Source organism: Nyctereutes procyonoides, unplaced genomic scaffold (assembly GCF_905146905.1).
Source record: "Nyctereutes procyonoides isolate TBG_1078 unplaced genomic scaffold, NYPRO_anot_genome, whole genome shotgun sequence".
Classification (NCBI taxonomy): domain Eukaryota; kingdom Metazoa; phylum Chordata; class Mammalia; order Carnivora; family Canidae; genus Nyctereutes; species Nyctereutes procyonoides.
In genome coordinates, this window is record NW_026575148.1 from 7,252,106 (window position 1) to 7,274,154 (window position 22,049).

General features: G+C 38.5%; 1 protein-coding gene and 1 non-coding gene across 3 annotated transcripts in view; both read left to right on the forward strand.

Moving 5' to 3' along the window:
• The window catches only part of RHOBTB3 (Rho related BTB domain containing 3), a 54,748-nt gene that overhangs the window by 28,076 nt on the left and 4,623 nt on the right, over positions 1-22,049 (forward strand). The window contains exons 7-11 of one of the 2 annotated variants that reach the window (XM_055312879.1): positions 1,777-1,889; positions 5,171-5,291; positions 10,143-10,316; positions 12,657-12,823; positions 18,199-18,295. In XM_055312879.1, coding sequence (XP_055168854.1) covers positions 1,777-1,889; positions 5,171-5,291; positions 10,143-10,316; positions 12,657-12,823; positions 18,199-18,295 — 672 coding nt within the window. The remainder of the gene's footprint in view (positions 1-1,776; positions 1,890-5,170; positions 5,292-10,142; positions 10,317-12,656; positions 12,824-18,198; positions 18,296-22,049) is intronic. The other variant, XM_055312880.1, reaches the window with a different exon arrangement.
• On the forward strand, positions 14,161-14,313 carry LOC129501717 (small nucleolar RNA SNORA62/SNORA6 family). The gene has a single exon (XR_008662804.1). It is a non-coding gene; the product is annotated as a small nucleolar RNA SNORA62/SNORA6 family (small nucleolar RNA).

The window sequence follows — 22,049 nt, forward strand, 5'->3', positions numbered from 1 at the left end:
CATTAGCACTCTGTGCACCTTAAAGTCATCTATGAGCCTTTTAAAATGATGTCTGGGCTCCAGCCCCAGAAATTCTAGTTTAATTGGTCTGGGAATGATATCTCCTTGATGGTATTTTATGAAAGATCTTGGGTAAATGTAAGGCACAACTATAGCTGAGAATCACTGGCATACAGTAAATTCTTTTGATCTGGGTTCTGTTGGATTCTCAGGAGTTCTTTAACTTCTGACATTTTAATATAGACTGTAATGTCTATGTGCGTATGGGAAATTTTCTGGAGACACAGTGCAAAGAGTTTAGCAGATTGCAAAAGGAGTATGCGACTTTAAAGTTAAAAATCCTTAGTGCAGAAAAATGAAAACAAAAAACACGGACATTTCTAGATTGCAAACCTTTGGGAATTCGAGGGGGAAGGGAGATGACAGTGAAGTCAGAAAAAGAGCATCAAAGGTAGGAAGAAGCAGTGGTGTGCTGGAGCTGGCTGGCACTGGCCTGTGAAAGCTGATTGTATTTATCTCTTCCCAACTCTGCTCTGTAATGTCATGTTGGTGGCATGAATTTGGCCATGGTGGGAATATTTGCACCACAGAGGTTGCAAATAGCCTAGATCAGGGCTCTCTTTCCCTCTCCCACTCTCTAGAAAATATGCAGGTTAAGTAAGAAGTTTAAAGATACTCTAGAGTGCCGAGTGCTACAGGGCTCGACTGTAATGACACCTAAGAGCCACTGGACTATCACTTGACTCTTCAAAGTAGCTTTGAATCAGTTGGCTGAGTCTGGCTGCAATTGCCTAATCTCATTGGTTCAGTAAATCTTTATTATGTGCTCTCTCCACCCCTAATGTTCATGAAGACATCTGGCAAAGTTCTGGATACAGAAAAGGGGACATCAGAAGAAATAGATTGAGAGATCAAAAAGGATCATGAGTTACACAGAGGTGAAATGACTTGCTGAAAGTCACACCAGTAATGAATGGCAGAGATAGAACTAGAGCCTGGGTCTTCCAATTATGCCCGCCCACCCTACCCCTTGGTTAATTATGTTTTTAGGAGCTAGGACTTCCTGTAAGCCATGAGATAGATAGGAGTCATCTCTTCACATATTGTCATCTGAACCATACTTTTGGAAACTTATCAGCATTAAGTACTGGGATTGATTCAGTGAGGAGAAGGCCACTGAGGAGCAGATAGGCTTTTTAGGAAGCTGCTGTAAGCCAAGTGAGAGAAGTGCTTAGAGAAAGGAGAACTTTTGTTGACCATCAAATAGTTTTATAAGACACAGAAGAGGGACTGACAGTGTGGGACAGATGTGAAATGAGCCTAGTAAGAGTTTGGAAGTGGGTTGGGGTGAGGACAAGGGCAGGGAGGGACCAGAGGCAGTGATTTGCTCCAGTGCCATGGTCATGTAGCTCAGCAAGACATTATCTGCCTCCCTTCAACACATTGACCTTCTTACTTAGAGGAACTAAATAGTTTGAGCGTAGGAAGGACTACTTGTGATGGCAACTAATATTCTGGCCATTGCTATCATTTTTAGGTGACCATCTACTGTAAAGAGGTGGCAACTGTCCAGGGGAGGCAGGTTTTAGGTTTTGAGAAATACATTAGGGGAAGGCAAACTGATTTTTTATAAAAATGTGAGAATTGTCTAAATGTTTTAGTGTAATTACAAGGCTATGTAAAAAAATACTAAAAGAAGGAACAGTGATATCTAATGAGAAAGCTTCATTTGTATTTACTGTTTTAACATAAAAATCCAACATATATTGTTTGCAGGTGCTTTTCAGTGGGAAGAATTGGAAGACGATATCAGGAAGAAAGTGAAAGATTCTGGGGATGTTTCAAGTGTAATTGAGAAAGTTAAATGCATTTTAAAAACACCAGGAAAGGTAAATTACTTTATTGAAAATCAATTTACCTGGATGTTCTCTGAATTTTAACAAATATACTATGATAAATTAATAATACTGAGTCATGAGAAGAGTCAACAGGGTATAAATAGGTTTTTCCTGAGTCTGTTTTTGCCATTTAAATATTTTAAACACAAATATGTTCTCACTACTTCAGATTTTAATTCATCCTAAGAATTAAAATATGTGTGAGTTACTGTCTTTAAAATGTTGATTTGTGAATTCCATCCTCTGAAATATTCCCTTAGAGCTCCAGGAATATGCAATCTATGTCAAGAATGAAGGGCTGTTGAATTTGTCCAGCTCCAGTTAAGCTTTTTCACTTCTCAGAATTCAAGTCCCAGTAGTTTTCAGGAGCAGGGCAATTTCTTTGTGTGCCTTTTTCAGGAATTCTGAGAAATGTTTAATCAGGTAGGCAGTTAAGGATTTGTTTCTCATCTTGTATAGGTTAAAAATTATAAATTAGGTCAAAGGTTATAAAATACAGACTTTGTGTACAGTCCTAAATGTGTACATGTTTAAACTGCAGTCACTTAGGCTGTACAATCTGTAAGGGCTTTAAAAATAAATTTGTTAATTTTAGAGACAACTACATTATACAATTTAGCCAGTGTATTCTTATTTCAGATTCTGTGATAAACAAATTGGCTACAATAGATTAAAAGGTAAGTTATGTGCAGTGCCTACCAGAATATAGGCTTCTATTAAATGTAAGAAAAATTATTATTTCTTCAGTTTTTTATATAGATGGCTTTGTCGATTCTACAACCTAAGTTAATGACATTTTAAATTAATATTTTTAAGTTAAAGCTTTGAAATTGTACTATTTTTTTGTTTTTTTGTTTTTTTGTTTTTTTTTTTATGATAGTCACAGAGAGAGAGAGAGAGAGGCAGAGACATAGGCAGAGGGAGAAGCAGGCTCCATGCACCAGGAGCCCGATGTGGGATTCGATCCCGGGTCTCCAGGATCACACCCTGGGCCAAAGGCAGGTGCCAAACCGCTGCACCACCCAGGGATCCCGAAATTGTACTAGCTTTTAATGAAGATTCCTGACTTATTTGTTAAAAAAAAATTAAAGTGATGTGGAATTAAAGGGAAAGGCTTTTCTTATAAGCAGGTATACAGAAACTTCCAGTTTTACAGGGGTATGGCAGGGTGGTAGCCCTCTTGCAATGTAATTCAACTAAGTAATGCATTTGTAGAAACGTGCACATAAACCTCCATTCTGTTTTTCAGAAGTTCTCTAGATTACTTGTTTATTGACTAGTGAAAAGGTATATACCATATATATCAGTGTTCTGTCCAAACTACTATCTTCCTTTTTTTCCTTCAAATTCAAGGCCTAGATGACAAAGGAATCTGTTTACACAGATTCATGATTGATCTATCAATCAATCAATCCATCCATACATAATATATGTCTACATAGTATTCATGATACACAGATTGATAAACTTTATATGAATTATGAGGACAAAAGTGTTCTAAACCTGAGCCTTTCCTTGAGTATGATTTTAAACGGTCATTCCTTTGTGTACTGAGAAAAATAATGAATTCCTGTTGAGGAAGAGGAGGCTGGGGGCTATATGATTCTGTGATATTGAACTAAATTCCCTCTTTTATACAGAAGGAGAGATGAGTTCCGTGCTTTCTTCTTATGCTTCCCTAGGGTAAAGATCTCTCTCATTTACGGAGTATAACACAGAGACATAACCTTGAGTTAGGAATCAGGAAATATACATTTAAATTGTGAATTGGCGGGCAGCCCCGGTGGCACAGCGGTTTAGTGCCGCCTGCAGCCTGGGGTGTGATCCTGGAGACCCAGGATGGAGTCTCACACTGGGGTCCTGCATGGAGCCTGCTTCTCCCTCCTCCTATGTCTCTGCCTCTCTCTCGCTCTCTCTGAATGGATGAATAGATAAATCTTAAAATAAAATAAATTGTGAATTGGCCATGAATTAATTCCTGGCTTTGAGCAAGTCTCCTCAGGACTTCCTGTAAAATGAGGAATAAATGATGATTTCTAAAGCCCTTGCTGGTTCTCAAGTCCTGTGATGCTTTTTGATTTGCTCTGCTTTGTGTATGGCATTCACCTGAATCCTCTCTACCAATTCCTTTGATATGTAGGTTATGTACAGAATCTGAGAATGTGTTTTATAGGACCAGGATTTGTATGATCCTTTTTTGCTTCTTTGCCTTGCTCATAGAAATCATTCTGGAGTGTGTTTCTTTCCTCCTTGTGAGGAAGGAAAATAATTCTGTTTTCCTTTTACCAAATATTCTAACTTTCCACCATAGTGGATTAATCCAGAGTGGAGAGTAGGTGCCATTTTCTTATTGCTACAGTTGTATGCTGGATTATTTCTTAGGAATGAAGCTTTTCATATTCCCTGGATGGCCAAGCAGAGGTCAGAGTTCTGACCCCGGCAGAGGTCCTAATATTCAGCTTGGGAAGTGGGTGGAGGGTGAGGGAAGAGGGGTTGGCCCTTGAATTCTGGGGCTAGAACAAAGGAACGTCTGAAAGATTACTGGGAGGATAAATGAAGCACCAAATCCTGAGTGGGGTGGAGTGGGGGGCTGGAAACCACTTAGACAGAGGCACTATTACTGGAAGCCACCACCTAGAGCGAGCAGGTATGGGAGCGCAGGAAGGTGTAGTCATGGAAGAAGATCTCCAGAACTCCAGATCGGAGGTCCAGGCAACCTTTTAGAGATGCAGTAATCCCAGCTGTGGGTAGAAAGACATTTAGGATTATAAGATTGTACATTGAGATGGAGATGAATCCATTCATCACTCTCAGATATTTTAATGTTGATCTAGTACATAGTAAGACATGATGTGATGGAGGAAATACATATTTCTAAAAATTACAAAATAAATTTTTTTGTGTGTCCTTTTTTAGTTAGTGAACATATGAACAGGTTGTATATGTAAACCTATTTTGCTAGGCATTCTATGAGGTTGACTGTTGTCTGTTTCCCAGCTAACAGGGACGTGCGTGGACTCAGCACTCCCATTTCTCTGAGTTTTCCCTTAGCCAGTTCACTCTGTGCTGAGAATGTTAAACAGTGCAGTGTTGCTCGTTCTCAGGTAGCACATGTAATTCTTGACAGCTATGATCAAAGGTGCCAAGGAGGAGGTAATCAGTATTTCTTTAGACATTTAGTACAGTTTTCTAAATTCTCTAACCAACCTATGTATTTATTACTAGAGTGTATTTTACAACATTTCCTTTTGTATTTTTGTTTTCCCTTATAGATTAATTGTCTAAGGAATTGTAAAACTTACCAAGCCAGAAAACCCTTGTGGTTTTATAACACTTCCCTCAAGTTCTTCCTTAATAAACCAATGCTTGCTGATGTTGTCTTCGAAATACAAGGTACGGTTCAATTTTTACGAAGTTCAGTACTCATTTTTTATTTCTTATTTTCTTACCTAACTTTCTATTTTAGCTTTGAATATTTTGGGTGGAGAAATGGCTATTCTCTAATGCAGGCTATAGATTAATACTGGCTGAATTTCAGCAAAATCTGGGGAAATGAAGTATTTTGTTAAAACAAGGAAAGAAATTTATATTTTCCTAGGTCTGTGGGTTTTTTTGTTTTGTTTTGTTTTGTTTTGTTTGCCCTTACCATATGCTTCATTAACTTTTAGAGACCAGTGTGGAATGGAGATCTGTAATTCCCTCATTGTATATTTTTGTCCCATGTATTTCTTTAAGATACTAGTTATTGAATCATCTGAAACAGCTCCCTTAACCTTATATTACCTGTAACTTATTTACTTCTCTTCCTTTTTATTTGAGCAAAAGGAACTAACCATGCGGTGAGGGTCATGCCTGGCTTACATTAGGCATGGGTAGATATTGCTACATTTATTCCTCACAGCACTCTGAGAATTATCACCAAAGCAACTGAGAGCTGCTTTTTATCTCTGTAGGAAAGTAATGCTCCCTAATTTTAATAATGACAAGCTGTTGTAATGCCCATTATTGATTATTCACTTGGATAATTTTGCCACTTCAGTAGATTAAAAGCATAATCTTAAAAATGAATTGTTAGGTACTTTCCCCTATGCAAGAAGTTAGGAGTCGTTTCCAAATGTAATAAGTATTATCAAGAAATAAGATATAATTCTAATTTTATGAGAGAAATGTATGGCAATTAACAGCCATTTGCTTTTTAAATTTTTCCTCGGAAAGATTCATTTTAACATCTGGCCACTTGCCAAGACAAACAGTGAATTGGAAACTTTCCCAGGTGCCTTCTGATAAGCTACAGTCAGCTCTGTTTGAAATGTGAGCAGGAGACACTGAGAATGGGACAATAAGAGTGACCTTGAAATAAATAAAACATTTTATGGGGGGAAAAAAGCTAGTAAGAGACTGTATTTGCTTATAAATTGCATAGGAGGCCTTCACACCAAACATCATATTAATGTAACCTACTGAAAAGCTTTTCAAAAGGAATATGCAACATAGGAAAATATATGTTAAGAGAAAAATAATGATGTGGAGAATTCTTTCTCCTCATAATCTCTTGCTTTCTTTCACAATTCCACCTCCCAACACTGTTGCAGGTACCTCCCCACACCCCATAGCCATGCAGAGGCTGGCTGTGGGAGGGCTAGTTGTGGGCCTTTGCTGATGTTCTTTGAAGCCTCACAGCTCAGAAACCAAGGCCTCCCGAGGTCGGGAGGTGGGACAAGCAGGCATGGGTGGAAGCAGGGTCTAGCACCAGCTTCTCCGCCATCTGTGGGAGGAGAAGGAAGCCTAGCTTTTGAAGAGTTTGAGGAGAGAGCTCTAGTGTGCAGAAAGGAGCACTATTTCTCCTCTAGAGGCAGGTTGTGCCTACCGTTTGCAACCCTAGCTTCAGCCTTGGCTTTGCATTCCAACCGGCATGTGTCCTTAGGCTGGTCACTTAATGTATTTTGCTTTATTAAATCTCATTTCCAGAGTGAAGAGGGTGAACCAGATAGCTTCTAAAAGGTCATTTTTAGTGTTAAGTTTGTTGAGGTGGTAGTGACCGGGACTAGAAAGTCCTGGTTGGGATCTTGTGTGGGTGCATAATTTCGTATTGCTGTGCCTGTGCTACTTTATTACATTTCTGATCCTGTTTTGTTTCCTTGCCTATAAAATGGGGATACTAATTTCTACCTGGAAGAGTGCTCATGAAAATTGAGATATGGTGCATATTAAGGTATATATAAAGGCCTAATAGTACATATTTTGAATCTCTCTCGAACTAGGCAAGTTTCCTGTTTTCAGAGTAAAAATTCTAAAAATTTCATTTTTCGAACTTGGGAAGTAATACAAAGAAGGTATGACAAATGTAGGATTTTATTTTCATGTATAATAAAAACAAAGGACTTTGATAATTTATGTTAAGTTTATTAGAAAACTTGGGCTTTGGAATTTCATTTTACTCTTAAGCACTTTTCCTTAAAAACAAAAGCTTCTAAAACTGTAACAGTAATTTGAATACTACAAAGGAAAGATACTTTAGGCCTTGACATTTTCAAAGAATATATTTATCTTTTAACTAGAAAATTGATGCTCCCCCCTTTAATGCTTCAGCCTTATTGTATTGCTGGTTCGTGTAAGAACCCTGGATTGTGTTCATTGGGCATTTGATACAGTGTTTATGTATTTTTTTTTTTAAATTTTTATTTATTTATGATAGTCACACACAGAGAGAGAGAGGCAGAGACATAGGCAGAGGGAGAAGCAGGCTCCATGCACCGGGAGCCCAACGTGGGATTCGATCCCGGGTCTCCAGGATCGCGCCCTGGGCCAAAGGCAGGCGCCAAACCGCTGCGCCACCCAGGGATCCCCAGTGTTTATGTATTTATACAGTTTATATACTATGTTGAAAATGTGACTATACTGAGGTATTGCATTATAGCTTCATAATAGAACAGTTTACAGTATAAAACAGTAGGTGGAAAAGGTGGGAAACAGAAGTGATGATTTTCTGAACTGGAGGTATAATGGTTTTCCAAACCAAATTCAAAGCTTGAAATGGGCTTGACATGCTTTAAGGTACTGGGTATTTTCTTGCTAGTCTTGTAACTCTGTTTTAACTACATTATTAATGGAAAGTTTCTGTTAAAATTCCAAGGTTACTTATCAAATTCCTTCCCCACCTACTCTCCATTTGGTATCTTTGGTCAATCTGAAATCCCTCTGCTTAACCCAAATGAAAGGCTGTCTAGTTTGTTAAGCCATGCTTCTCCTTTTCTTTTTTCCAGTAGAGTCCTGCTTCAGATTTTCAAACCTTAGAATCACAAGCCCAATTTTATTACCTGTTTGGATTCTTTGTGAATTGCTGTGTACAAGGATAACCATTAAATCATGTTTAACCATGGAAACTGATCATCCCCATCAGTGAACACTGTTCCATTGAGAGCAGGTGGCCTCATGGCAAAAGGGGAGGGAGGGGAAAGAGCCGAGAGGGGATGATGCCTGCTAGCAGGTGTGTGATGAGCTGGTAGCGATATTCACTGTATGTAGCCTCTTTCCCTGCTCTTCTGAGAAGGGGAGTTATACCAATGATAGCTCTAAGTATTGAGCTCAGAACTGTCAATGTTGGGCATTGTTTGTGAATCCTAAGGGATTATTGGTTTTGGGGAAAGTCACTGGGCTTAGGTGAATCTATTCTTTTCTGAATCAGGAAATGTTTTGCTTGGATTTAAAGAAGCTGAAGAATCCAATTACTCTAAATTTTAAAAAAAATTTTAAAAAGATGTGTTGATTTATTTGAGAGAGAGAGACACACACACACAGAAAGATTTAAGCAGATCCTTTGCTGAGCACAGCGCCCGATGCAGGGCTCGATCTCCTGCCACTGAGCTCACGACCTGAGCTGAAACCGGGAGTCGGTTAGGGTGCCACTGTGCCACCCAGGTGACCCTAATCGTAAAATATATGAGAATATTTTGCATAGCATGGAACATATGCCCCTGAGAGGTGTGAGATTTTAAGAGTGTGTAGGTGAAGACTTGAGCAGAACAGAGTGGTTTGGCTCCTAGAGTTACTTTTTGGAAGGCTTTGTCATTCCTATTGGCTCTGGCGTCTTCCACCAAACTAAAAGCTTGAGTGCTCCAAAGCAGGGTAGTTTTGTCCTTTTCATCTTTTTAATCTTTAATACTTAACATGGCGATTAGCACATGGTGGGTGCTTAGTAATGATGTGTCAAATTGATCTAGACTGAACTGAAGGTTCTGAAGGCTCGCTGTGGATTCATGGTTTCCTGAGGTGCTGAGAGTGATGAGAACTGCTTTTCCATCGAGTGCCATCTGGTGATGCCTCACTGTGATGGAGTGGACATCACATAGCTGGACAGCTTAGCAGGCTTTAACTAGAAGTCAGTTTAGTTTAATGAGCTTCAGAGAAGGGTATGAGCTGAGGAGCCTTTAAAATGTAAAGTAGGTCTGGCTCTCCCAGAAGCTGCACTGTTCCCTGAGGAGGTAGTACACTAGAGGGACATGTGGGGACCGGGTCGTAGCTTCCAGATTTTCCATAATGTCTGAAATGCTCCCGTCAGCTCCACAAAAGAGCCTCTTGCCGTACTTGCTGTAGCAAATGGACTGCTTAGGCCAAGGGATGGTTCCCTTTCTACAGTTTCCTCTTTCTGATAAGTGTGTCCAAGAAGGATACTATCAGTGTTTTCTTACGAGGCACATGGGTAAGAATGAATGATGATATTTCAAGCCAATTGGAAAAGATACATGTTTCATAATAAAAACAAGAAGCAAGGGGATCCCTGGGTGGCTCAGCGGTTTAGCACCTGCCTTTGACATGATCCTGGGGTCCCGGGCATGATCCTGGGGTCCCGGGATTGAGTCCCACGTTAGGCTCCCTGTGTGGAGCCTGCTTCTCCCTCTGCTTGTGTCTCTGCCTCTCTCTCTCTGTGTGTCTCTCATGAATAAATAAATTTTTAAAATCTAAAAAAAAAAGCAAAATATATCATTTTGTTGTTTCCATCTTCAGAAAATGCAAACTAAGTAACAAATAATTGCCTCTCTTATAAATTGTTAATTTCAAAATCAACTTTTGAACTCTGTTTTTCAACTAAAAACTAAAGAGTTTTGGGTATCTCCCCAAACTTTGCTTTCTAACATCAGCTTAGCTGCCCCTAATGTGATACCACTCTAATTAAAAGGGAAATTGCTAGAATAACAACTCTGCAAGGTTATGTAACTTAGCTTTATTTCCTTTTGAACCTTGCAGGTACAACAGTGCCAGCCCACAGGGCCATCCTGGTGGCCCGTTGTGAAGTGATGGCAGCCATGTTTAATGGGAATTACATGGAAGCAAAGAGTGTTCTGATTCCAGTTTATGGTGTTTCCAAAGAGACTTTCTTGTCATTCTTAGAATACTTATACACAGACTCCTGTTGCCCAGGTGAGCAGTATAAATATTAAATAATATTTCACAATTTTTTGTTTCTTTGTAACTCATTTTGATAAATTGCTCTCTGTGAATTTTGTTTTGCTTAAGATTTATCAGAGCTGACATCATGGAATGTGCTAGTCAGGTAGAGGTGATTGGGTCAACAATGGACCAACAATGGACTTTCAATCACTTCTACATCCCAGTCAGCCCCAACAGTTTGATGATAATGTGGACAGCCTAGAAATAGAGGTGCTTTGGGATACCCAGGGACTAATCCTACAGATTGGGAGAGAGCTTCTTGGAGCACCATCCCTTCCATAAAGAGAAGAGGTTTGGGCAGCTGTTTTTATGGTTCTCGCTTGTGATTGAGGTACTTTTAAGGACTTTGAAAATTCTGAGACTCCTTGGTCATCTCTGTGGCTCAGAGAATGTGGAGTTTTTAAAAGACTTCTGACTTGTCCTAAAGTCATACTTTCCTTAAGGTAACTTCTCGAAAGACTTTTCCTAAGATGTTTAGGATGCCCAGTGGACTGCAGGATTTATTTCCCTATTTACTGACTTAGGACTATCTTTGACTAAAAACTAGTCCTCTTTGGCAGCTATCGGTTGGAACAAATCTTGCAGGTTTTTTCTAGCTGGAGTCTCCTTGGAGAAATTGCAAAATCCTTTCAACAGCCCCAGAGCCTTGGGATGCCAGCATGGAAGCACCATTAATTCATCCTCAGCCACTAGATGGCTCCCGCCACAAGCACAACTTATTCTAGCCTTGGTGGTTTTCCTTACTCAAGTAACCCAAGAGCTGAATTACGGAACCTGGTCAGCTACTACAGCAAATATAAAAAGAAAACACATTTCAGACCATTTCTCTCTTCAGAGTTATTGCTTTCACTTTTAGATTAGGAAGATTTCCAACATTTGTTGTTAAAATCTCTTAAATTTTAAACAAGTCATGAGGACTCTAGTGAAAGGTTTTAGAAGTTAAAAAAAAAATTCTTTTTTTACTAAATTCTGCCTGGCAGGCAGCTGTAGAGTACTTGGAACCAGTTATAGCTGATACTGTCAGTATTATTATTTTTGCTTAATAAAACTGAAAGTATCGATTCTCATCAGAATGCATGTTCTTGTTTATTTTATCATAATACTGGCAAATTTGTATATTAAATGAAAATTTTGACCCAGATTTATTTTTTTAATTTTTAATTTTTTTTTATTTTTTTGACCCAGATTTAAAATGATAAAATTTAGCTTCTCAGTCTTCTTCCCACTAGAGTAATTGAAGCTCCAAATTTTGAGTCTTCTCTTGCTAGTTAGAAAAATTACTCAGAGAAGCACTAATAACTATAGGACAAAACACTTTAAAACTTGGTAAAAGGTGTGAGGAGAAAATGAATCAAAATGAATAATCAGAAAGTAGATCAGTACTACAATGTTTGCATTGGGAAATGGCAGAAAGAAAGGTAATCTTTTCATTGTGTTAAGTATTGATCATACAGTGTTCTTGGTTCCTAGCTACAAAACACTACAAATAATTTAGGAGAGATTAGAAAGAGAATTGCCTGAAAAATCATTTATAGGAAAGTTAAAAAAAAACAAAAACATAAACATAAACAACCTGAGCGATTCCAGGGGTTAAGGGAAGGGGGAAATGAAATGGGGAGTTATTGCTTAATGGGTACAGTTTCAGTTTGGGAAGAAGAAAAAAATTCTGGAGATGGATGATGGTGATGGTTGCACAACAATGTGAATGTACTTTAATGCCATTCAGCCGTACACTTTAAAATGGTTAATGATAAATTTTATGTTATGTTTATTTTACCACAATAAAAACAACAAACAGGGACTAAAGCCAGGAGAAGAAAAATTGCAAGGATTTCGTTGAGCTAGCCAAAAGAATTACATAATAGGCTCGGAATTGATTATTAAGGGCAATTGTAGAATCACCTCTGAAGAACTAAGAAAACAACAAAAAGATTCTCTTTGGAATATGAAGACTTAAATAATTCTTTTTAAAATAGCATAATAGGAAGTACCTATTGTAGAGGCTCAGTTAATGGAGTGTGTGACTCGATCTCAGAGTTATGAGTTCGTACCACACATTGGGTGTAGAGATCAGTTAAAAACCAAAACTTTAAAAATAAATAAGTAAATAAGATGACATAATAGTGTAGAATGCAGACTCACTCCTTCAAGGCTTTTTCTGTGCATTCTGTTGCACGTTGGATGTACATTGTTGTGTAGCATGTTGTAGCATTGTTGTGTTGTTGTTGGTTTGCTTTTTGTTGTTTTGTTTTAGGTCATAAAAGAAATGGCTCTATTGACCATTTTCTCTTATTTCCCTTCCTGCATCAGCTGGCATTTTCCAGGCTATGTGTCTTCTGATCTGTGCTGAGATGTATCAGGTGTCCCGACTGCAGCACATCTGTGAGCTCTTCATCATCACACAGCTGCAGAGCATGCCGAGCAGGGAGCTGGCATCCATGAACCTGGATATAGTTGACCTGCTCAAAAAAGCCAAGGTAATTGCCCCCATGTATCTGGTTGTTCGACTTTTTTTTTTTTAGTCTTCTAAAAATTAAACTACTTTTTTAAAATTTCTGCTCGTTGAGAGATACATTAGTGTTTGTCTCAGTTTGGAAGTTTGGCCAAATGAGGTTAAATTTCCCTCACAACAATTTCTATGACTAGATAATTTCAAAGCATTGGGTTTTTGAGTAGTTTTTTTCTAAGAAGGAAGGGTTTGCTGATAGGAAATTTTTTGACTGAATAGTGGCCTGTGTAAGAGTCATTTGAGTATGGTGCTTTATTGTGCCATATGGGCATTATAGGACATAGAACTTAGTTTGAATTTCCCCCAAAGCAGTCACATCTTAGGGTTCATGAAAGAAAATGACAGAATTGGTCATTCATACTGATAACTAAACTCATTTATTTGTTCATTTGTTCATTCTTTCACTTCATGGACTTGTTTTGAAGTTCTCAGTTGTTTGTAGGAGGTATTGGTGGACTTCATAAATCCTTTCAAAATGCCTTTTGTTCATATCTCTCATGGTATCATGAATACATTCAGTAAAAATGTTTGTGTTGAGAATCACTTTAGTGCACCATACTTTCTGGCTTCTTCTACGCTTAGGACATTTTTAAGAATTATATTGCTATACATTCTAGGAAACAGAGTTTACACAGTTAAGCTAATTGTGAGTAACTGCGGTTACAAAGACCCTGGAATATGAATCTGACAAAGGACTGGGCCCATCTATAGGTAAACTAGGTTTGTGATTTTGAAATCTGGAACCTGCTGCAGATGTTGTGCCACATAGAGATCTATTATCTCCTCATTCTCACTAAAGGTGAAGCAGGAAGTTTATCCACATGCATCGTCCTACCCTTGGGTATTCTACTATTCCATCCCCTGCCCTATGACAGTTTTAGGGCTTGCAGCAGTCATGGAATATAAAGTTGTATATTGAACTTGCAGTAGGCTGAATCTTCTAGGTCTTTTTTATAGGAATATATTTGATCCATCATTGGTGACAGGACTTTGTAAAATATTATTGGCTATCCCTATCAATTTTGACATCCAGTATTAGAAAAATATGACAACTTTGTCTTCAAGTTATGGAGCCATATAATGGAGCAAAGGACAGACTGACCACCAAAAGCTTGCCTCCAGATTGAGATGAATACATTAAGCAACGTGTATTTCTGGGCATAGAAGGGAATTCATTTAAAGCATCTAGGTCTTCTCCTACTGTCTCCTTAACTGTTTTGGAGTTCATTTCTTTCATAATCAAGTCTTAAGACCTTGTATATTTAATTTTAAGGATTAAAAACAAATTTAAAAACCGAGTAACCTTCTGCACAGTGTTGGATCTTGGAGCTGAGGCCGCTGGCTGGCCGTTGAGCTCACAAGTGTAGGTAGTGTGCACATGAGGGCCACGTTTTCTGCTAACACCACAAGTGTCTCTGGGCCAATGAGTGGAGTGTAATAGTAATTTTTTTTTTTTTTTAGATTTTATTTATTTATTCTTGAGAGAGAGAGAGGCAGAGACACAGGCAGAGGGAGAAGCAGGCCCCATGCATGGAGCCCAACATGGGACTCCATCCCGGGTCTCGGGGATTACGCCCTGGGCTGAAGGCAGCGCCAAACCGCTGAGCCACCCAGACTGCCCTGTGATAGTAATTCTTGCTACAAGTAAAACAACTCCCCTCCCCAAACTGAGTAAGCTTGATCTCTCTTTGTAATGTATTCACATTGAGCTTGGGATAAATAGCTAACCTCTAGAGTTTAGAGTTTCTTTTTCATTCTTCATGGTAGTCTTTACAACCTCAGTTCATTTTTGACATATCATTTTCCTATCGTTCTACCAAGTCTGGCTTACTTAAAAAAAATGATCACAAGTTTCTCTTGCCTTGTCGTATCCTTCTGGTTCACTCATAAGAGAGCTTCTTGGGTGGTTGCATTGACGCTTCAGCTTGCATGCTTGCACGTATGCACACGTTTCCTCACCAATGTCATTTATGATTGCGTTGTCAGCGGTTCTTCCTGACGCGTTTTCCCTGACTCGGTGGTTTCTGATTATGTAATTATCCTTATTTGTTTCTCTTGGTTTGTAAAGTTTAAGATACCAGCCCTTTTTGAATTTTATTTTTGTTTCTGAAGACTTGTCTGTTTTCTAGGAATAAATCTCCATTTGCCAGTTTTCCTTTATTCTGTTCCTGGCAGTCCCTCATTTAACAGTTACACATCCAAGATAACAGGATCATTTTCTTCCCCTGTTCTCTTTGAAGGTCCCAGTTTGAGGCTTTAGTTCACCAGTCACTTCATATTGTTGGTCAGAGTTTAGTTAACTTTTCTTGCACTGTTTCTCTGACTTCTGGGAGGTGAAAGCATCTTTCAGCAGAATTAGACTTTGCATAGCTTTCTGAATAATCAAAATTCCCAAACACTCCATTGTCATCTCTGCTAGTTCTGCACAGTTTATCGGGAAAGCATCCTTCATACCTTTGATATAGTTGAGCAGTCTTACTTCTGCTTCCCTTCCCCCTAACATCTCCCAATTCTTTACCATGACTCTACCTTCAAGTTCATCTGTTTCCATGAAGTTGAACTCTTAACGTGTAAGACAAGCTTCTTTCCCTTAATCAGATTGATTCCTTGGAAATCAGGTAGACATCTCCTTATCTCTGCTCCCTTTTAAGCGTGGACTAGCTGAACTTCAGTGATTCTTGTGAAGTCCTGTTAACCAGATTAAAGCTTTAATCTCAGTATTTTACTTCTAATCTGCATGTTAATGCTTGGTGCCTCAGGCCCCCACTTTTGTTTCTGATCTTTTCCTTGTGAGTTTCTGGGTATTTTCTCCACCATTATTCTTCTTCACAAAGCTATTAAATGTTATAGCATTTGGTATATAGTATTTTTGAAGCTTTTCTTTTTTATTCTGTTGTTTATTTCAGTTTAAACCTGGTTTGTCAGGGGCGCCTGGGTGGCAAGGTCAAACATCAAGCTCTTGGATTCCGCTCAGGTTGTGAGATCCCTGAGTCAGGCTCTGTACTCAGTGGAGAGTCTGCTGGAGGTTCTCTCCCTCAGCCCCTCACACTCATGTGTGTGCACTTTCTCTCTCAAATAATTAAATTGTAAAAGAAAAGGAAAAAAAGAAAAAAAGAAACCTGCTTTCTCAGGTTTGGACATTTTCTTCCAAAAAAGTAGTTATTACAGTGAACTGTTTTCTGTCTCTTGCTAAGAGCCTACAATTATATCTTAAGTCTTGATCAAAAATAAAACTCTGCATTTTAACCATGTTTTTGTAGCCAGCTATTCATTTCTGTGAACTTCCTTCTCTTTCAAGTCACAGCCTTTAAGCAGTGTTCTGAACTTTTGTTTGTAGGTTATCTGCTTTGGGTTAATCATCTGATAGTGCTGGTGGCCTCTGTTAAAATAGGTATACATTTTGGTTCTATCTCTATGAGATCACTCACATTTATCTGCTAAAAGTTAAGGTGAATAAAAATTGTTAAAGATGCGATGTGGAATTTGGTCAACCATTAAATGTCTTGCAATTCAAAAATTCTGTTATTGTATAATGAAAATTAGGGGAACCTATTTATTCACATGTGAAAATATTCCCACATTATAACTTTTTAAAAGAGCTTCTTTTTTGAGTTTCTTCCTTAAGATTTGAGATTATAAATCTTTCTTCGGTTAGCATTCCTTATTGCTTATAAAATATTTTTGAGTTTCCCTAAAAGAGCAATATTTAGCTTAAAGGTAGAAATAACCTAAATGTCCATCAACAGATGAATTAATAAATGAAATGTGGTATATACTCATTGGAGTATATAATATTCCATTGGTGGAATATTACTCAGTCCTAAAAAGGAATGACATTTTAATGCATGCTGCAGCATGGATGAAACTTGAGGACATTATACTAAACAATAAACCAGACAAAGAAAGCATAACTATTGTATAATTCAGTGTTTATGAGATACTCAGAATAGTCAAATTCTTTTTTTTTAAATTTTTTTTATTTATTTATGATAGAGAGAGAGAGAGAGAGAGAGAGGCAGAGACACAGGCAGAGGGAGAAGCGGGCTCCATGCACCGGGAGCCCGACGTGGGATTTGATCTCGGGTCTCCAGGATCGTGCCCTGGGCCAAAGGCAGGCGCTAAACCGCTGCGCCACCCAGGGATCCCAGAATAGTCAAATTCTTAGAGAAAAACAGAATAGTGGTTACCAGGGACTAGAGGCAACTAGGGTAAAAGGGTAATTATTATTTGATGAGTATAGAGTTTCAGTTTGGGATGATAAAAACATTCTGGAAATAGTGATGATGGATGTATAATAATGTGAATGTACTTAATGCCACTGGTACCCTTAGAGAAGTTTAAAATGGCAAATTTTATGTTATGTATATTTTGCCACAATAATAATAAAAAGAACTATACTCTTGTATCAAAGTGGCCTGCCAGCAAGTTACTGTAATCTGAATTGAGTGGTTAAATGGATCAGTGAGTATCACTGGACTGGCACCAAGGTGATGATGTCATGGCCGTGTTGCCCTGAGTTTCCCTTCCATTAGGTGTTGAAATCCAGAATGAGAAATGTGCTGGAAATCCAGCTCACTGTTACAGGACATCCTAGTTAAAAGCAACTCTTCAAACATAACCTTCTCATAAAGCTGTGTCCACACTGAAATCCATACCCTTAGGTTGATGACATTTCCTCCACAAAATATTTTTTGGTTTGCTCCTCAGGTAAACTTGTTTAGATAACAGCCAACCGTGTACCTTTGCTAACCATAATCTTATTTCTGCTGCACAGATATAAGTGCAATTAGTGAAGGCCATGACCTTAGATTAAAAGCTTAAATGAGGGATCCCTGGGTGGCGCAGCGGTTTGGCGCCTGCCTTTGGCCCAGGGCGCGATCCTGGAGACCCGGGATCGAATCCCACGTCGGGCTCCCGGTGCATGGAGCTTGCTTCTCCCTCTGCCTGTGTCTCTGCCTCTCTCTCTCTCTCTCTGTGACTATCATAAATAAATAAAAAATTAAAAAAAAAAAAAAAAGCTTAAATGAAATGCTTAAGAACCTCAAATAATTTGTCTCTGTTAACCACTGATCCAGTGTGCCTCTGCTTCCAGACATTTAGCTGCTCTAGCACCAGTGGCTTGATATTCATTTGATTTGGTTTCTTCACTGATGTAATTTGATTATTACATGTAAATAATTTTCCCTCTTACTTTCTGCTCTCAGAGTAGGCAGGAGGCTGCATCGTGTATGGACACAGGCAGCATGGAGGCGGGCTCTCCACTACTTGTCACAGACCATTCTCTCCACCTGTTCATCACCTCAGTGGTTATTATGTCCAACATTGTTTCCATTTTTCTTGCAGTTTCACCACTCTGATTGCCTTTCAACCTGGCTACTTCATTTCATTGCCACTAACTACCTCATCTTCAGCCAAAAGCCTGAATTTCAGGATCTTTCAGGTAGATTGCCAATTTACTATTTTGAAAAAAAAAACAAAAAACAAAAAAAAAACTTTGTCCTTTGTACTTAGGTTTGAGACATAGCTTGTAGGAATAGTAATTGTTAAAAAAAAAAAAAGGTCAAAGAAAAAAGTCAGTGTAATACATTCCTCTTAAGTACACAGTGTGGTAATTGAGGATATGTTAACTTACAGTCATCTGGTTATAAAAATAGTTTGACTTGTGTTACACAAGAAGCTTCCTAATTATTGTTTTATAGCTCACATCCATTTTTAAGTGTACCTTTTTCCTGAAGTAGACAGATAAGGTGGCCTCAGGTGGCATTTCATTGTGATAAGTGATATCTTGGCTTTAACCACAAGAGTCAGAAGCAAAATTTAAACAGTACAGATTTAAAACTTTTTTCTTATGAAGGAGTTGTAACTATCATTTATTATTTATAATATGTAGTTCTATTGTTCTGCTATCTATGTTTATTTAAGTATATCTGTATAGGGATCCATCATATTATTTGAAAACAACAGTTTTTATATTGATCAAAGAATGTTGCAAAACTTACTGACCAGAGAGTATACATCATGTGATCTTTTAGGTAAATTATAAAGATTAAAACCAATCAAGCTTCATCTTACTGTGCTACATGAGACAAAAGAAAATGAGAACAGAATAGTCATCAGAGGAGACAGTTTTTGGACACGATGATTTGCTCATGTTACTTAGAATAGGCTCAAGAAATAATCAAGTTAAAAGGCAAAAAAGATAGCCTAGTTAAATAGTTTTTTTTTTTTTTAAGATTTTATTCATTTATTCATGAGAGACACAAGGAGAGAGAGAGGCAGAGACACAGGCAGAGGGAGAAGCAGGCTCCATGCAGGAAGCCTGATGTGGGACTCAGTCACTGGTCTCCAGGATCAGGCCCTGGGCTGAAGGCAGGCGCCAAACTGCTGAGCTACCCAGGGATCCCCAGTTAAGTAGTTTCAAACTGTATAAACAGGGAAGTATCCTCAGAGATACCTGCAGGTTCTTTGAGGTCGGGGCAGCAAGTGGAGAGTGACTGAGGGAAGAGGGGAGAAGGAAACAGAGAACTTGAAATTTGTAATTCTTGGACTCCCTGTCCCTTCAACTAAGGTAGTTCCACTTTTAACTTTTATATCTTAGAGTTCTGCATAAAATTTTATTTATAAAAGATAACCTGCTGCTAAAATGTTTGAAAATCTCTGGCTTTTTTCAACTTCTTGCACAGTTAAGGAAACCAGGAAACAGTCTATTTTTGGCAGATATATTCAGTTAGTTGACAAACATCATATGCCTATTGGGAGGCTTCTTATATAAAATGTAACTATTAGTGCAATAGAGCAGCATAGTAAAGCAGAATATAGATATTTACTAACCATCTACTTTATGTAAGAAAGAAACAAGTTCTATTCCTAGAGAGAAAACATTGCTGCTAGTAGGGGCATTCTTATTAAGTCATTCTTTAAGAAATCAATTCACAATGAAACGAGTGAACATTGTGATTTTTAGAACCACCTTTGTTTTGCTGCCTTAGGTCCCCTTCATTCATAAGAGTAAGATTATTTTCCATTTACTGTCTTGTGTAGGTGAATGCCACACTCTTACAGCCTATAAATCCTTTGAGTTATAAATTTTTGTTTTATTTTATTATTTATACAATTGACTATAAAGGGTAGTATGACCACCTGGCATAGTGTGGACCACACACTCCAGGGTGTGATCCGGGAAGGTAGGGTAAGAAAAAGAGGCTGTGTCCTTGATTGTCTTATGTTCCTTTGATGGGAATTAAAAAAGGCATCATGAATGCTCTGATTCAGTGGTACCTGTTTATATTCAGGACCTGCTGTGATGTGTCCTTGTGGGGCAGAGAAAAAAGCCCCTGGTGGTTAAGGGAGAATTAGTCTAATTTAGAGGTGGCACACTGGGAATCTGTGGATCAAAAGTAGCTGATTATAGTCTGCCAACGGGTTTTATTTGGACCACATGATATTACTTTTCTTTTTTTAGTGTCACCATTTAAAGAGAATAACATGTCACATCTTAAAAATCCAAATTTCTGGCTTCTTTTGAAAAGTTGGAAGATCTGATTACCTTGGACCCATCTTCCCACATGGCAGCAAATTGGAACTTAGCTATGCATTTAAAGGAGCATGTCTCCTCCAGAATGTTCTAGTTGCCCTTCCTCTGTGTTGTCTTACATTTGAACTGCTTCACATGGTCACTTGAAGTTAGAAGGGTTCTTGGTACAATTTATAGCTCCCTTAAATACTATCCCATTTCCAATTTCAAAAATTATCACTTTTTTATTGGAATTCTGTGAACTGTTTTCTCCTGCTTGAGAATTCTTCTTTAGAGGTGGTTAGCAATTGAAAAGTGAGACTAGACAAGATGTCATGTTAATGCTGGTATTGATACATCAGAACTCAGTTAAATAGTTCATTAAATATTGGATGTATTTTATGTGTTGGACTCTTAAAAGCAAAGAGCAATGCATAGGAATATAAGTTACCCTTAGCATTTACGGATTCATTATTCTCGCAGTTTAATTTAGCTCAAAATTATGTAACATATTATATAATATGGAATTTTTTTTTGTTGTTCTGGTTTGGTTTTTGCTGGCTGCCAGAGCTTATCTGTGGTCATTTTTCTCTCTCTCTTTCTAAATCTCAACCAAGGGAGTAGTCTTATGTCACCTTTGCTTACTAGTGAAACCTACATCTAACTTCCCTGAACTGCTAGGAATTTTCTTTTTGTCCAGGTTTCTTTTTGTAGCCTGGATCATGACCTCATTAATCTGAATCATAGTATATGAGGTCACAAAGTAGGTGGAGAAGTGGGAACTGATTCAGTAGAAGGAAACTTAAGTACTCACAGAAGGGAATACTGATGAGAAGCAAGCTGATTCACCCAGCAGAATATCAAAAAGCCTTAGAAATCTGAGAGACCAAGTATTCCAGAAAGCAGAAAGAGGCTTGGGGCCGACAGCTATAGAATTAGTTGAAGGTTATGAAGAAGGGGGCACCTGGGTGGCTCAGTCAGCTGAGTGTCTGACTCTAGGTTTTGGCTTGTGTCATGGTCTTAGGGTTGTGGGGTAAGCCCCATGTCGGGCTCTGCTCAGCATGGGGTCTGCTTGAGATTCTCTCTCTCTTCCTCCCCCCTTCGCCCAGCTCACATGTGTGCTACCTCTTTAAAAGATATAAATAAGTAAAACCTTTTTATTTATTTATTTTTTAAATTTATGAGAGACATGGAAAGAGAGAGAGAGAGAGACATAGGCAGAAGGAGAAGCAGGCTCCGTGAAGGGAACCCGATGTGGGACTCGATCCTGGGATCCAGGATCAGACCCCAAGCTGGAGGCAGACACTAAAACCACTGAGCCACCCAGGCACCCTAAAACCTTTTTTTAAAAAGTTGTGAAAAAGCTTTTACTGCACTCCATCCCACCCAGGCAGGCAACTCCTTCTCTTTCATCTTCCTAAGAGACGGTAGGTTTATTCTCGGAGATATTAAACCAAAAAAGTTTATAGAATCACAAATTCCAGGTATAGCTGAGATTGGGTTAAGGAGCTGAACTGAGAACATAAGGCTCATGTGAAAGTACACATTGTATATCAAGCCACCAGCCTCCTTTCCGTGTCCAGGTTCTAGAATGCTGGCACTGGGTGAAATTGAAGTGTCTTTGTCTGGCCTTGGAGAAAAAATATATAGATGCAATCATTTGTAACTTCCGTCAGTGAAC